Source organism: Eretmochelys imbricata, chromosome 8 (assembly GCF_965152235.1).
Source record: "Eretmochelys imbricata isolate rEreImb1 chromosome 8, rEreImb1.hap1, whole genome shotgun sequence".
In the NCBI taxonomy this organism is placed as follows: domain Eukaryota; kingdom Metazoa; phylum Chordata; order Testudines; family Cheloniidae; genus Eretmochelys; species Eretmochelys imbricata.
In genome coordinates this window covers 7,048,032-7,065,550 of record NC_135579.1, presented here as the reverse complement: position 1 = coordinate 7,065,550, position 17,519 = coordinate 7,048,032, and the positions used below count along the sequence as shown (strand labels likewise).

The 17,519-nt window shown below is 52.3% G+C and overlaps 1 protein-coding gene across 1 annotated transcript; it reads right to left on the bottom strand.

Annotated features, from left to right (window-relative positions):
* Window positions 1-13,188: 13,188 nt before the first annotated feature.
* ARSI (arylsulfatase family member I) lies at window positions 13,189-17,225 on the bottom strand. The gene is made up of 2 exons (XM_077825103.1): window positions 16,906-17,225; window positions 13,189-14,590 (listed from the first exon to the last, which is right to left on the bottom strand). Exons 1-2 carry the CDS (start codon window positions 17,223-17,225, stop codon window positions 13,189-13,191), a joined length of 1,722 nt encoding a protein of 573 aa, XP_077681229.1.
* Between the last annotated feature and the right edge of the window lie 294 nt (window positions 17,226-17,519).

Genomic DNA, 17,519 nt, shown 5'->3' with positions numbered 1-17,519 from the left:
CCTTCATAAAAGCCACTCCACTTGATTCCCTCGCACGCTGTACTTCAGCTCCCCACTCCCGCGTCCCCAATTGGATTCAAATCAGAGCGGCATAAATTACAGCCCTGCCAAGCTGCGAGCTCCTGCTCTCCTCCCAGGGAGGGGAGCGTTTCTCATGCAGGGAGTCTAGAACGCAAGTGCCTGGGGAGGCAGAAGAGGCACCCAGAGGTGGGAGAAAGGGTGGGCAAGGGCAGCTCAGCACCAGGCACATCCCACCATGTGTGTCCTTGGCAGGCTTTTAGCTCCGAGCTGACTAACAAGTGAGGTTTGTTTAAATGGCAGTGCAGATAATGCAGAGAGCGGTTTGTCTGCCCACACTGCTGCCTGGCTCCTGCTCTCTGGCCCTAGGATGTCTCAAGGAGGGAGGAATCTATGCAGGGCGGGAAGGGAGTGCCAGACGTCCAACACAACAAAAGCCATGTTGCTGGCCCGCCAGAGGGGACCCCAGGGCTTTATTTGCCTTGTATCCTGGGTCACTGTGGTGCAAAGCTGCTCCCTCTCCCAAATTCCTGATCACCTGTACGAGCTCCACCCTAGGCAGATGCAGAGCTCTGTTCAATAGACTGGAAAGCCAGAAGGGACCATGACAACAGCTAGCCTGACCTCCTGCACACAAGGCCAGAGAATGCCACGCAATGGTTTCTGCCCAAGCTCATTCCCCTCCTCCGCTTTATCTCTGCTCCTAAATAATCCAGGCTGAGAGCCCTTCCAGAGCTACGCTGGGCGCCCACTCAGCCTCCACTCCCGAACTCTAACGGAGAGTGCTGGTGTAGAACAACATGTGCCGATGAGGGCGTGACAGCAGCCCCTTCTTTGCGTATGCCCCTGGGGGACCAAGGGTTTGAGAGAAGCAATTTTCTTCACCTTGGAGCAGTTTGTTGTAGCGTGTACTTTACTACTTATAGACTTCTCCATGGAACTGGAGCCCCCCACAGAGACATTGTCTGCTTGCCATCAGCAGTCACTCTAAACTAAAGGGCTTTATCAGTGCCTGCCGCAAGACACTGACGTTTGAGCACCTGCCATGGTGATACGATAGCAGGATCCTGCAATGCAGGAGCCAGGCTCTTGTGGAATTCGATCCTCATGCATGAGGACACCCATGGACATGCTTGAACAAACATGCCAGCATCAACGTGTACAGTCTCCCACACCGAGCTGTAAGTGGGAAGAGTTGCCATATACATCCCCGGCAGCAGTTGTATTTCCAGAGTACAGCTGGGTTGACACCCAAGTAATGTTAAAGGACACAAACCCCACTCTGGGGGCAGCCCCTTTGAAAAGGGAGATGGCTGGAGCGTTGAAGCCTGGAGGTTCCAGAGCAGCTGGCTTGGCACCGAAACAGCAAAGCAGGTTACAGACAGCCTAGCTGGCCTCTGGAGTGACTCGATGAGTCCTCAGGCGCTGGAGTACTGCTATGTTAAGACTGAGGAGGAGCATTCCCCCAGCCTGCACTGAAAGTGTGGCTAACGGAGAAAGAATGGTGCCCTAGAGAGCGGGATTTGATGAACCACACAAAAGGCTCTGTGGTGGACAGAGGGAAACGGGAGCAAGATCAGAAACAGTTTCCAGCAAGTGGATGTCCGAGAGCAGTGTTTCTCCTGTTATTGCACTGGCCCCTAGCAATCAAGGGAGTAACCCACACGGCCTCCCCCGCCCCCCCCGCCCCCCCAGCTGCTTGCTGTCTTTGCAGCTGGCCCAGAAGCCCCGCACAGAGATTTGGGCTCACTCCTGGAAGCTGGGCTGACCCTCAGAACTGGAGTTGGCCTGCCAGAAAGGCCAGCTTCTAGCTGTCAAACTGAAGCCCCTTCATGCCCGTCTCGGAGAGCTGCCAGGCTGGACATTAGAGCCCCGGTGACCGTTTTCAGACAGAGTCAGAGATGAGCCCGGTGTCCCAGCCAGCCAGCGTTCCCTCTTTCCATAAGACGGGGTTTAATGGCCAAGGCTGCATGTGAGTTACTGCTGAGCACATAATGGCTTCTGTGTTTGCCTACATAGTCCCTGCACCATCTGGATCTCCCTTGCTGCTGTGTGACGTGTCAGAGCACTGTGCTAGCAGGACGCTGCTGTCAGGGAGGAAGAGCACAACTCATCCCACAGCAAGCAGGTAACGGCAAGGGGAGAGCGAAGCATCTACCACAGCTGAGCTTTAGCGGTCACTGACCGCAGGAAGGCCGTGAGTCACTGGACAACACCTGGCTCCAAGCAGGGGCTGGATAAAGCTAGGAGCCATAGCGAGACGTTTGTACATGGCTCTACAAGCTAAAATAGGGGTAATCGATCAGCCAGCTGTCTCAGGCAGGGCAGAGTCCTACCTGACACCCCCACCCCCTCCATACAGGATTACACAGCTGAGCCTATGCCAATTACTCACAGGTTTCTTCTGCTTTCCTACGAGGGGTCGGCAATGAAGCTGGTGGGAAAAGGAGGTGCTGCCCTCCCCCATGAAAAATATTGACCACCCCACCCCCTCCCCAAAAAAGAATGCTCATTGTTAACATTTCCCCCCGGAATGGCTTTGGTTTTCAGCAACTGAAAAAATTTTGGATTTTCAATGAAAGTAAAAAAAAAAAACAAAAAACAAAAAACCCACCCGAATGTTTCCTGCAGGAATTTCTTCAACAAAACTCAGCCATTTTCTGTCAAAGAGACTTTAATGGAAAGTTTCCAGCTCGCTCTGTTCTGCAGTAATCTATGGCTGCAGTCAGGACAGACTTGCTGGCATGATAAACCCAGCACTTCCACTCAGATTCCTCACAGCAGGGTCCCTTAATCCTCACTAGCCCTTCTCTGCACAAGACAGCTGACCCGCTGGGAACTGACCCAATGGGGGTAATCCTGGTGTAAGAGCCAGAGCTAGCTGTACAGCGGGCCAAAACAAAGTGAGGGGCAGTTTTCCCCCAGGTCCGCACCATACCACACTGCTGCAGCTCCACTGCCCAGCAGGTCCCCGGTTTTCAAAGGGCCTTCTCAGAGCCTAGTAGAATGGCAGGAGAAGTCAAGCTCCCAGTACGTCCCGGGACACTGGGACGAGTCCCCAGGCACTGGCATGCTTTCCAAGAGCTTTTCTCAAAATGGAGGCCGGATGAGAGTTCAGCTCACGCTCCTTGCTCACCGTGAAATGTTTCTGCTGGAGCTTTAGAAGAGCAGTTGCAAGGCAAATCCAGTCACTTCTCCTGTTTTGCTGCTGTGCCGTCATCTGGCCCCCTGACGGAGACTTTCAGCCTGTAGCGCTCTTTAGCACCATGGTTGTATCTCCCAAAATCCATTTTGCCTTTTCCCGGCTGCTCTCTTGCAGGCCTCCCTAGTTTTCTGCATCCAGGCGATAGTGTCTCGTGCACAGATGGCCCAGCTCCTTTGTTCAGCTGAGTCCACACAAAACAGCTCTGTAAATATCACCAGTGCTACAGTATCATGGCTCCTCATCCTGCATCCGTGCCCCCTTTGCTGGTATCTCTGCCCCTTGGAATTTGGGAGAGAGGCAGACACCAGCTCCCCCTGAGTTTTATCTCATCTCAGTTTGTCTCAAGGAATGATCCCAAAGTGGGTGTGATGCTTGGGAGGACGAGGTAGTGGGTGTCGCTGGGGAGCAGAGCCGGATATGGAGTGGGGACATGGGAGCATGTGACAATCATGGCCTGGATAATATAGTTTGTATATGGCCCATCTTCCCTAAACTCAACCAATGCTGTCTGGTCTCACTCCTTGAATCCAGAGCTTCCTATTCTGGCGGCAGAAGCATTAGATATATGTGTGAAAGCAGCAGCAGCAGAAGGATTCATGGAAGGGTCTCAGCACTTAGGACAAGCCTCATCTCCCCTCTGCCTGGAAGGCACCAGCAGGGTCAGAGGGGGATTTCTGTCCAGCCCAGTGTCCTCCCAGCCTGATGGTCACAGTTACTGATGCAGATGATAGGGACACGCTGCCATCTAGTGGCTAGCATTAGAGGGAGGTGAGACTGCAGAGCGCATTGGTGTTTCTTACCTAGTTAAACCCAGCGAGCTTTGCAGTGTATATAATTAGCACATAGTAACTACAAGGCCAGGGCAGATGGCCTGAGTGATAAGAACCTGGAGATACGTGGCCCAAGGCCTTAGGAGCAGTAGGGTCAAGGCAGATGGTGAGAGACCAAGGCAAGGGAAGTTGACCGTAGTAATGCCAGGTCTGGATCACAAAAACACCACACCGCCAGGGTGGGACAGCAAGCAGGGGTAGCAGCATCATGATCCTCAAGAACAGGTTCCAAACCTAACAGCTTCAGCTTCACCTTTAGCTAGGTTCAGACGGACACAGTGAGCCTAGGAATAGCATCATTGACTTGGCCAGAAGAAAACACGATTCCTCCAGCGCAGGTCCATCACACTCCCACAGACGTCAGCAACAGATACAGACCCCATAGAATAAGAGCTATCTATAAGACACATAGCTTAAATGCAAGTTATAGATTCCATGCGTTGCCAACCCATAGAAAATAATTATAGGGGAAATTTCCACAATAAGCTGGGGCCTATGAGATGCTCAATCCCTGTCCCACAGAGGCCTGCATGTCCGTTATGATTTGTAGATTATTTTCATCGGATGATCAGAATGATCATGATCATAAAACTGACCTCACGATGTTCTTAAAGTTCTCTCCCTCCAGATGCCAACTCCACTCACACACCACCTTCTCTACATCACCTAGCACACAGTGACTCTGCAGTCAGTCATGAGGACCCTTTGTCACAATACAACCCTGAAGAGATGTACAAGGAGTTCCTCAAACTCCACTGTCCACATTGCATGGGGGCATATAAAAACCCAGGGTCACAATCCAGGCCTGGTTCAGGGACATCTCTCAAAGTCAGGATGCTTATCGTAACATGTGGAAGCCCCTGCCAGGGCCTGTGGCCCTCCACCACACAAGCACCTCTCTGCCCAATAGGCTCTGGATCTCCTCTACTTTGGAGCGATCTTCCTGAGAGAAACCAGCTAGCCTACAAGCTCCTTGGTGTGTATTAGGGGCACCACCCTCAAGCACTCCCCCTTGTGAGTGCATTGCCCTTAGCTCCCTCTGAATTCTGTCAATCGTTTACTCAGACCCAGAGCCATCCCTTGGGTATGGCGAATCAGGGCAACCACTCCGGGCCCTGCACTTTGGGGGGCCCCACGCTTCAGTGTGCATTTGTTGTGCGGGGGGCGCTAGGCCAGCTCAGGGAGGTGTGGGGTTAGGGGTGCCTGGGGGGCCAGGCCAGCCCAGAGAGTTAGAGGGGGGCCTGGCACCGGGGGTTGGGCCTGCACTCACCGGCAGGAAGCGTACGTTGTATTTCTTTTTCTTGTTTGCCCGCCGCCACACCAGCCGCCAGCATCCTAGCGCCACCAGAACACGCCAGCACCAGGCTGACCCCATCCGTTGCCCTTCTGCCCCGGACCACTCCCTTTTCCGGGACCCGCCAGCCCAGCCGGCCCCCTCGCCCTTAGCACAGGCTGCCACCCTTTGACTCTCCATCATCCCTCACCCCCACAGCACTGGTGTCCCCTCCCCACACCAGATTTCACCTGTATAAAAAACGGTTACGGGGGGGCCCCTACAGGCTGATTCCTCCCAGGCCCCACACCTCCCTAGGGACAGCCCTGCTCAGACCCAAATACTTCAAACCGACATCCCCTTTTGTGTGTATGGGTGTGGAGGGGTGGGGGTTGATTTGTTAGCTCTTTTACAGAGGGCACTCGCCTCTTCTTTAGCCCCTCGAGTCCAAGCCCATCCAAGGTCTGTGTGAGGGTTCAGATGGGCTTCCTCTCCCTCACCCAGGAGTCCCCAGCCCTCCTTTTCCCACTCAACCATTTCATCCCTGGGGAGAGTCACAGGCAAACAGCCACCTCCTGGTGGCTTCTCTAGGTGCCCTCTCTCTCTAGAAGCACTGTCCTCCAACTGTGCTCTGGTAGCCTTTATCAGGCCCAGGGCTCCTTAGTCAATTAGCTGCTAACCAGCCACCTAGGGAGTTAATTACTTACTGGTGAGCCAAGATGGGCCCTGATGCCTTTAAATGGGCCAGCCACCTGGGACAAGGTGCTCTTCTCTCATGTGAGGCATGTCCTCTTCACACCTCCTTCCACTGCCTCCTGCTGTGGCCCTGTTCGTCTCCCCCTGGGGCGCCCCCACTTCAGGTAGCTACGCCCTGCTCGTCCCAGCCAGGCCGGAGCCACGCACACAGTGGTGCACGGAAGTGAGTGAGTGTCAGCATCCATGGCAACCGCCCCACTGCCCCTGGATGCAGGTGCTGCTGAAGCCCCACCTGTCAGAGCCGGGGGGTGCCTACCGCTCAGCGGGCTCTCCTGGCTGGACTAGCCTGAGCACAGTCAGTACAGGCTGCAGTGCAGAGTGAGATCGCAGGAGCCTCACCTGAAACCCCACAGCCCCCAGATGCCTCTGGGGCAAACACACCCTGGGCCATCCCTCCTCCCCCAGCAAGAGGCCAGGCTCCAGGAGCTCCCCTCAGGACCAGAGCACCACCACCTCCGGCTTCCCTGCATGCCTCCCGCCTCTAGCGCTACCCCCGGCAGTGATCTGACCAGCTGAGGAGGAAGGCCTCATCTCTCCATCAAATCCTCAGTCTCTGGCCAGTCCCAAAGCTGCAGGAGCTGCGGCCCTGCTGGCCTTCGCTCACTACATGCCTGGCCCTCCTCCCAGGGTGTCTGCTGGTTCCTTGCTTCCCTCCCGCCCTGGTGAGGCACCTTGGCAGAGATGTCTTTCTTTGCTTGCCTCTCCTCTGGGGGAAGATCTCTCCCTCCTCCCATCCCACCCTGGTACCCCTCTGGGGGTGCGGGACGGGGAGAGAATGTGCTCCCATTGCTGAGGTCTGGTAGGGGTTAGGGGATACAGTTGCCTCTTCCCCTTCCCTGCACACCCTGCCTTTACCCAGTGCCTGACTGCTCAGCAGCAGTGAGACCAGCAGCCTCTAGCCTTCACAGCTGAAAACTGCACCCAAAGCTATTTGCCGCTTAGACCTAGCCGCTTGGGGCAGCAAGGCAGGAAAACTCATGACTTTCCTGTCCCACGTGGGGCAGTTGGCAAGTATGAGAGGGAGGCCAGCTCTCCTGCTACTGAAATGCAGCTGCCTCTGGGGTGGGGTACAGCAGCCGTTTGTAGTGCACCCAGCAACAATTTAGGGAAGAAGGTGAAAGAAAACCTTATAACCAAGTCAAATGGCAAAACAGAGAGAATGTGTCTGCATGAAGAGTTGTGGCCTATTCCAGTATATGTCACATCTCTCTATCTATCCATGCCAATTCCTCACAGAGCAGAAAATCCTCATGTATCCATTCATTCTAGGTGGATTGGGCCAGGATCCCTTTGGCTAGACAATACCAGAGTACTGCCTTCTGCCTCAGTTAAGCAGAGGTCACATAGCAGGGAATTCCTCCCCACCTAGACCTATTCCAACCTTCTCCAGCGAACTGTCCTCACACACCCCTGCCCTACACAGTCATTCAGTACAATCTGGTGCAAGTTAAACTGGTTTGTTTGGTGTTTTGCTGACAGGACAAGGCCACCAGCTGCTATTTGCCTGTAAGCCCGGGCCAAGGATGCCTCCCTCTATAAATGCCTCCTAGGCCTCTGGACAAAAAGTCAAATGTGAAACCACCGCATGTCGGTGACATGCTGAAAGGTATATTTTATACCAGGAGCCACTAGGGGGCACTGCAACCCTCACTAAACAAAACAGGCGGAAAAGAGCATCGATAAATATGTGTGTGGCTGTTATGGGTGTGTGATGAAATGCAAAGCCCGTGCTCTGACAGTGCCTGGGATGCTGCCCTGTAGATGCTTATAACTCTCATGATATTTCATCTGTATGGGAAGGCACAATGGGCCCCATTCCCGCTTGCCCTGGCCCCTGTGTCGGTAGTCCGCACAGGCTGAGCGCCGATCTGAAATGGAGGTTGGCTTGTCCTCTCCCCACTGGGGGTCAGCCCCTCCAAGGTGGGGCTGAGCGGAGCAGACACGTGCAGCAAGGTGCTGTCACTCACACTGCTGCTCCCCGGGCCCCGTGGATGAAGAGAGGCCACCCCAGGGCCATTCGTCTGTCCCCTTGCACCGCTCCCATTGGAGAGGAAACCGAGAGAGGGGAATTAATGAAGGAGTGACGAGTGTGTCTGAGTGTGCAAGGTTGCTCACACAGTCCGCCTCATCCTCGCCATCCCAGAACATAACCACAAAGTGCATAAAATTAATAGTTTATTAATCAACTGATGGCATCATAGAACAAAATGGAGAACGAGTAAGAGACAGGACGAGTAGGGGGCTGGGCCCAGCTGGAGACAAAGGGTGCTAGCAACACTGGCAATTCCAGACGTGGCAAACAATGGCGACAGCATCACCAACACTAATGCTAAGGACAAATAGGTGACTTGGCTGCTGCAGTGCATCCTGGGCAATGCTGGGGGTAATTGTCATGTGGAACAAACAGGCCCATTTTGCTTTGAAACCCTGTATTTTGCAAACTCCTCTCTAACCTCCTAGCAATTTCCCAACCAAGCAGCCTTTATGGAGTAACAGCACGGTGGCAGAAGAGGGGGAGAAAGGAGCAGCGCTTAGAGACAGCTGTCTCCCGAGTCTCATCTTTGCAGGCTTCCAGATCCCTGCTTCAGCGACGGAGAGAACAGGCAGGCCAAAAAGGAGGGCTGCTGGCCTGGGTCTCAGCAGGAACGTCAGCGAGAGAGAGAGGGAGACTTGGCCAAGGAGAGGCAGATGCCGTAATGCTGGGATCTCCCTTCCCAGCACTCCAATCCTCCTGTGCCAAAGCTTGTGCCTGCCGAGACGCTGCTCACTGACCGGCTTCCTCCATGGGAACCTGGCTGTCACTCGGCTCCTAGGGCTTGATGTTTTAAATATACTTTGGCTTCTGCAACTTTACAAGAGAGTGATCTTAGCATATCTGTGCAAATAGATCTCCTCGGTGTGTGGGCAGCTCCTCATGGCCACTATTGCCAAGGCAGAAGTAGAACGGCCGTGGGCTTAGCTAAATCTCACCCACGGACTTTCTTAGAGTTAGAGCCAGACAGGGGAGGAGATGGAGTGTGACAAGCACTCCTTGGGGCCTATCTTTGCAGGTTGAGACCCCTCCTTTCTTCCAGTGTTTTTTGTGGGTTGTTTTGTTTCCGCTGAGCTGTCCTCCAGCAGTTTGCACTGGCCTTTCTCATCACACCTGGAAGCAGAGCACGGAGCAAGGAAACTGAGCCAGCGTGTCTCAGTACAGGGATGGGACAACAGTGCATCTTTGGGAGTGACAGAGGATTAGCTGAGAAGGCAGGACAAAGTGGTCACTGGCTCAAAATTGAGAAACACTTAGAAAATAAGATGTAGCTTGCACCAGCTGCTGTCACCAGGAACCAATGTACCCATTCCCAGAATCAGTTGTCCCTTTCTCTCATGCCACTCAGATTTGGTCTCATGGAATTAAGCATGCTCAAAGATGGCACATGCTATCATTGTGAAGTCACCACTAGTGTTAACCAACATTACAAAAAAAGTTACAATGCTTTAAAAATTTTCCAATAAAGTTTCATTCATTTCATTGGGTTGTGAAACAAACTCATTTTTTGCTTTTCAAATTTTTCCAGAGACTTTTTGGTTCGACCTTTTTTTTTCCTTTCAGAAATTGAAAATTGTCTAAAATGAGTTTTCTGTTTCAGAATCATTTCCAAAAGCTTTGCATTAGACTGATCGCTCCAAATGGCAACAGAAAAGAAAGGGAAAAAATTTAAAACAAAGAAACAAAACAAAGAAAATCATCAAAACATGGAAAAAATTGAAAAAAATCAAAAATGTTTTCATGGAAATTTCCATTTTTGAAAAAATGGCGAAATTTGGTTAAAAATTTTCAGAGATTTTATGACCAACTCTTGTCACACCACACACCCCCAATCATGAATTTGGTTATAACAATTGCCCACGTCCAACTTCCCATTAAAGCTGTTTTCTCAAATGATCAATAATGATTTGTTTTTGCATAGCATCCCCCTTTGCTTTGATTCCAAGTCTGATCTTTATTTTAGCTCTTTTTCACCTTTTCTCTTGCTCTGTATGGATTCTTCCCAAAGGCCCTGATTCAGAAAAGGGTTTAAAATATATTGAACTTTAAGCATGTACTTAAATCTGTCCTTATTCAGCAATGCATTTACGTGTGTGATTATGTGTTTGGCTGGATACGGACACACTTAAGCGCATGCTTAAAGTTAAGTACCTGCTGAAGTGCTCTGCAAAATGGGGCCCATAAGTGAAATCTCACTTACCTATTCATTAAACGAAGCATAATGCATAAGGGGATGGAATGCTCCACTCTATTGCTGTGATGCTAGTTATAAGTGGCTTGTTAGAACACATAGTCTCTCCCCTGGGTCATCTGAGCTGGTAGGCGATTTTAGGTCTGTTATGGTAAGTGCCTCTCTGTGGCTGCTTTGTAACTGGTCATAACCCTGCCAATGTACCAGGGAGATGGGTCCAAGCTAGAACAATTGGTCTGCCCCTGGCCCTCCACTGGGTGGGGTGATGGCAGAGCCGAATAAACTGAACTTCAATCTCAGCCACCACTGCCCCTGCGGCCTTTGGTGTTGGAAAACCAATTCTGATGCCAGTTTTGCCCACCACCATTTGACACAGAGATGACCCAAAACCGGAACCATTCCCAGGGTCAGAATACTTCCCTCCCAAATGGAGCAGAGTGCAGCTCAACAGGACCCAGATTTCAACCAGGGGATGAGGAGAGAGAAACAACCATCCCTATCTGTGAGTTTGATAGGAGACTCTGCACAGTGCTCAGATGTACTCTAATCCTGCAAACTGTTCCAACTGGCCAGGCCCTGGAGCCCACGCTGAGCCCCACTGAACTCCGGGGTCGAGGGGCGGGGGGAGGGTGTCCACACGGAACAACTTGCAGGATCAGGGCCATAGTGCAATGATGGGTACTGTATAGACAGGTAGACCGATCCATGTCCTGCTGGTGGGTAATGCGAAAGCTCCTATTTTTGCCCATCTCTAGGGTAACACGGCCTCCCATTTCTCTTCCTCTTGTTGTTGGGGTTTTTTTCCCCCTCTTTCTATATAAAATCACAATCCTCCAAATAATCTAAATAATAATAGAAAAACACAGATGTCATTGTATTCCTCTCCCGTCCCCAGCCTTGTCTCTGTCTCTTTCCTCGCACACACATCCGGAGCCAACGGGAAAGCACTCCGCAAGGTACCCAGTGAAAATGCTGTCAGTTGTCACGTCCTTCAGGGACAGATGTAAAATGAATGTTATTTTGCAAAAAAAAAGGCCCGCCCTGCTCATCCAAAAGCTGACAAGCCCTAACAGGCCTCATTTTCCAGAGACAAAAATAACTATTTTCAAAATTCACAGCAGGGCTGTCGCCTACACACGCTGCACCAAGAGAAACCTGTGGGGAGAAATGTAAAACGCGTTGTGTAAATGTAAATGCACCACACGTTAAAAATGCTTTTAAAGCCGTTTACTCCCTTTCTTCCCGGCCAGCCCCCTTCCGTGGCACACACGGGTGCACACTCTCTCTCACGCATGCCACAGGAAGGTCAACAGTAAAAGGACGCAGAAGTGGAGGACCAGCAATTTGCACTCTGTCGCGCTCAGAGAGGACTGGCCTCAGATGATCTCCTCAGTTAAATTCCCAAGGAAGGAGGGCGGTATGGTATCCCCCCTTTGCTGGCAGGACTGAGCAAGCATGGAGATTCACTCGGCAGCCAGGGAAGCAGTGGGTGCCTGTTTGGTGCAAACACATCATCAGAGTGTTTTGAGTAAGGAACAGCTCTGGGAACAAACAAAAGAGATGCCTGCAGTTTGCAGCCCAGCAAGGTGTTACTACACACTGATCCCACACCTGCATTCCTCCCTACATCCCCATCGTCAAGCTCCACTACATTTGCCACCAGCTCCTTGTGGATCCTCTGGGAATCCACGCACACCCTGGAAAATAGACCGAACAGAGCAAGTGTCCGAGAGACCTGGTCCTCTGTTCCAGAGCCGGCATCAACATGGCAGCAAGGCCATGAGGCAAGCTGCTCTGCTGTCACTGCAAAGGTGTGGGGAGGGGGGGGCTGTCTGGCAGAGGACACCCCTGGGAGTTGAGAATCAGGGAGCTGCCTTCTTTCAAACCCATTGTGGTGGTGGTGGTGATGGTGGAGGGGGGGGTAAGTGAATCCACACATATCTGTCCACGTGGGTGTACACGCATGAGTCTGTACAATAGATGAATGTAAACTGGGGTTGTTCTATACTGAAACAGCTGACGCCCCATAAGTTCTCAGTGCAAACGTGTCTCCAATACACCACAGGGCCACGCTGATCCAGGCCCATATACAGTCTGTTTGCCTTTGTGTCCATTAGGGATAGTATTCTCTTGCCGCCCCCAGGCTCTGCCTGGTCTCTGAGCCAGGGACCATCAACATAAAACTAAGTGTGCCTCGCCTTCACTGTGCTGCCACCTGCCGTAAAGCCTTCAGGAGGGAAAAGCTGTCGTCGGGGCTGAGTGAGAAAGGACAGGCAGAGTTCCCGGAGCAGGGGCACATGGGGCGACATACTCACTAGGGTTCCATAAGGTGACAGCACATTTTATAGAGCCAGACAATCAGAGAAACCTGCCCTGAGAGCAGCCTTCAGCAGGCCAGCCTCCCTCGTATGAACCACTTGAGAACATCCTCATGCAGCTTCAAGTACCGTGGGTTTGATCTGCGTCTAAAGCTTTGCTCCCAGGATGGTGCGTTTGAACTGGTCCCTGGGTTGATCGCTTACGGCAAGTTTCATTCTTTTGCACTGGAACGGGCTAGACAGCTCGACAACCAGCAACCGATGTAACGTGCACTGAACAGATTGCAGGACCCCCGTCGCTCTCCCTCGCCCACCCTAACCTGGACACCTGCTCCTTGCAGACCGGATGGCTATCCCTACAGGTTGCTCAATTTGGGGGAGTCTGGAGGGAAAGACATCGGGGGGCTTTTGTGACTGGCTGGCCTTGTGCGCGGGTCCACTGGTGCAAGGGAAAGTGAGAGTGCGCTGCTGTCTCTGCGGCCATCTGCCTCTCTCCCTCCCATTGTCCTGGCCATTTGGAACACCCACCTTGAGCGGCTGCGTCTGGAGCTCTGCGGAAGTCCCATCAGATGCGGTTTGACATCAGCCTGGTGTTCAGCTTCCGGAAAAAGGAGCGCAGTTTGCAGATCTTGCACGTCTTCTTCTTGTTTTTATTTCTCAGCGGCCCACCACCTCCCTCCCAATCCTCCGCTTCCTCCTCGCTGGCCCACGGCCCCCAGGCACCGCCGTTGAAGTCCGGGTGGGCCCGGGGGTTCTCGGCTGGGTACCTAACCGGGATCGCAGTCCGGTTGTAGTGGACGAGCCTCTTCAAGAGAGCCCTGACCACGTCTGGGCGCTGGTCCGACAGGTCGTCGCGCTCGTAGGGGTCAGCCGAGATGTTGAAGAGCCAGACGGATTTGCGCACGCTATCCGTCAGCCGCTCCAGGTTCCACCAACTCCCTGGGAAGTTGGTCAGCATCTGCGGAGGGATCCAGTCGCTGTAGCCAGGGTCACCAGTCAGAAGCTTCCATTCCCTCACCCGTATGGAGGCCTGCACAGCTGTGTTCCATATGCCAAAGCCGCCCTCCAGTGAGCCGTGCTTGGCGTGGTTGTAGAGGGGGTCGATGTTGTGTAGGATTTCAGTGCGCGGGGACTCCTTGCCCTCGCTGATGGCCGGCCACACATTGTACCCATCCAGGCCCTTGGCTTCAGACACGTTGCCCCCAGCCAGGGTCACCAGCGTAGGGTACCAGTCTGTGATGTGGACCAGCGCCCAGCTGGTCCTACGCTTGCGTTTGATCAGGGGGCTGTGGACAAAGCCGATGCCGCGGACCCCGCCTTCCCAGTAGGTCCCTTTGCGGCCTCGCAGAGGCCAGTTGCTTCCCCCGGAAAACGTCTGCCCGCCGTTGTCCGTGGAGAACACAATCACACTGTTGTCATAGTAACCGTACTTCTTGAGTGCCCAGGTGATGTTCCTCACGGCCTCATCCATGCACGTCACCATCGCGGCGTATTTGCGCCGAGCCACGTTGCCCATGGTGCGGTAGCGGTAGATGTACTCTTTGGGGGACTGCAGGGGCGTGTGCACGGCTTGGAACGCCACATAGATAAAGATGGGCTCCTTGGGGTTATGGGTGGCCAGGATCTTGTTCACTCGCTGGGCATAGAGGAAGGTTGAGTACTTCCCACTCTGGTCCCACGCTACGTTCTCCCCTTCGTGCAGGTCGTAGCCACAGACACCGGGTCCGTCGCAGTTGTCGTAGGTGTAGTAATCCACGTTGCCTGTCAGGGAGCCCAGAAAGGTGTCGAAGCCTCGCCGGGTGGGCAGGCATTCCTTTTTGTAGAAGCCAAGGTGCCACTTGCCCACCATGTGCGTCGAGTAGCCGGCTTCCTGCAGCTTTTGGGGCAGCGTGACCTGATCCAGGGGCAGACAGTTGGGCTGCCGGGGCCGGATGATGGAGTGCTGAAGGCCCGTGTGGATCTGGTACCTGCAAGGGGAATGAAGAAAAACAAAAAGAGAAATTAGTTCTGATCCAGAAAAGCTCTGAGCCTCCATTCCTTAGTGGAGCCTGCCTGTGTGCCTGGGAGAGGAAACACATTGCACTAGTTTTGACATGGCAGACCCCTATTTAACAGCTGTCCCAACCCACACTCCTGTCCAAGTTGCTCTATCTAAATCCATTGCATCCACTATCATTTGGAAAGCCGGTTATGTATCCTACAGGAACAAACTGTGCAAAATCAGTTCAGTAAATGCCCCTCCAGCCAGCAGTGCAGGATAGTCATTGGGCTGCTCTCCTGTAAAAAGCTAGATTACTTGTGTTGCATGAGTCATCCCGTTGAGGTCAGTGGGGCTACTTGTGTGAGCAAGGGCTCAACAAGATGAGTAAGGCTTGCACAATCTAGCAGTTTGCTGTGTGTCCGTAGGGCGACTAAGTCTGTCCTGGGAATATTAGCTTCCTTCCTCCCATTCCCAAATTCAGGTAGTTTCTCTCTTCTAGTAGCACTCAGGTGGCATCTGTTCTATCCAGACCCTTAGCACCAAGAGACTGAGATGAGACAGGCTTCATACAATGAACACTGATCTCCAAGTGCTGTCATAGTTTTCCTGTAGACATGCAGCATACCCTAGAGACATTCAGCCATGGGCTGCCACCACAAGATGCATCTACAGTGAAAGCACGATATGGCTCAATAGAGAGTCAGCCTGCACCCTCTACAGGAGAAGACTATGGACTTAGAGGTGGTTGCACATACCTCCCTCACAGTGCCATTGTGAATAACGGCCAAGCAAGTAGGAAAAGCACTAAAAACATGTCAAGTATTGTTATTACTACTATGAGAGGAAAGCCTCCTATGGCCTCATGGTCAAAGCAAACACCACATGGACGATGCCACTCTATGACCCCATGAGTCAGTGTAAAGGGAAGAAAGGATCATATAATGCACAGCCACAGAGATTATCACATTAACACCATGGCCATGCAGATACCAGCTCTTTCTTTCCCAGTTGTTCGCAAAGGTTGCAGCCGTCTCCCTCCATTTTGGGGGTCGATGGAGGAGCCGGAGGTTCTCCCTTTTCAGGTGGTTATTAATTTGTGTTATAGCCATCAGTTTCCAAAGGCTCTGCAGACATGGGCACGCACCATTTGAGCCGCTTTACAGATGGGAAGCCTGAGGTACAGGTACAGGCTACGACTGTCAAATACAGCCAGTGATTTTGGTTGCCTACCTGAAGGCACCTTTAAAACTTTTGGCCTAAGTGACTTGCCCAGCACTCACACAGCAAGTCAGGAATAGATCCTCATGTTTCCGGACTCCCAACCTGATGCCTGGTCGCCTAGATCAGTGGTTTTCAACCAGGGGTCCAGGGCCCCCTGGGGGGCCACAAGCAGGTTTCAGGGGGTCTGCCAAGCAGGGCCAGTGGTAGACTCGTTGAGGCTCAGGGCAGAAAGCTGAAGCCCGATCTCATGGGACTGAAGCCTGGATCCCTGGGCCCTGCCACCCGGGGCTGAAGCCGAAGCCTGAGCAACTTAGCTTTGCGGGGGCCCCTGTGGCCTGGGGCCCCGGGCAATTGCCCTGCTTGCTACCCCCTAACGCCAGCCCAGGCTTTTATCTGCAGAAAACCAGTTGTTGTGGCAAAGGTGGGCCGTGGAGTTTTTATAGCCTGTTGGGGGGAAACAGGACTCAGAAACAAAAAAGTCGAGAACCCCTGACCTAGATCATGCTATATCTCTTTAAGTACTTATCTGGACCCGCATTCCCACAGTGTCTGAACACTCACAATCTTTATTATTTATCCTCACGTATCCACGTGGGGCAGGGCAGGGCTTTTATGCCCATTGTACAGGTGGGAAATGGAGACACAGAGAGATTAAATGACTTGCCTGAGGTCACACAAGTCCATGGTGGAGCAAGGGCATGGATCCCTCTCTCCCAAGTTCTAGGCTAGCACCCTAACCACTGAACCACCAGGGCTAACGGACCACATTTAGCCCTGGCATAATATAATTTGACTTCAGTGGGAGTTGTGCCTGCTTACAGAGAGCTCAGTTTGGTTCAAGATCCCTGCCCCATAGAGTCTACAGTGTAAAGTTTCAAGCAATTTATTACACAATACACAAAACAATTCTTTTCCCAGGAATTCTTCCTAAGAGAGCGTCAAGGTTTTACTACTTGGGTATTTTCCATAGGGCTATCTCATAAACACCTGCCCATAGTAAGCTGGGATTAACTGGTCAGAAGAGAAGGGAAGAAACTGTTAAGTTTCCCAGGACAGTGACAGGTGAAGTTGTTGTCTTACCTGCCCGTTATAAGTTGGCTCCTGGATGGGGTACAGATGGGCTGGATGTAATAATTCTCCAGTTTAACTCCTTCGGCTGCTAGCCGGTCTAGCATTGGTGTCTGTATGTCTGAGTCATGGTACCCGATATCATGGTACCCCTGGTCATCAGTCAGAATGAAGATGATGTGAGGCGGTCTGGAGAAGGCAGGAGGGAGCGATTTCTCCATTGGGTCCATGGAAAAGTCCCTTACCAAACTGGGTTTCATCCAGTCCCAGGACAAGTAGCCAAAACTAAGCAGGCTGACTAGTGAGAAACCTGTGAGAGCATAAACAGCCATGCTGGACCAAGCATTCAGACTTCTAAGGGTGGTTATTGTCCAAGCATCTTCCACTGAGAAAGAGGAATAGGAGACCTCTTCCTCCTCCAAAAAAAATCACAATCTACCCTCCCACCCTAGGGTCTGTTCTTTCAAATTCCTTTGGCAAGTTTTATAGAAACAACTCTCTCTCTCTCTCTCTCTTTAAAAAAAAGAAGAAGAAGAAGTAATTAAATCCACCAGTGCTGTAGAGCTGTTTCCAGTAAAAAGAAAATAATCTTCAAGCTGATACAGTCAAAGACACATGCACCATAA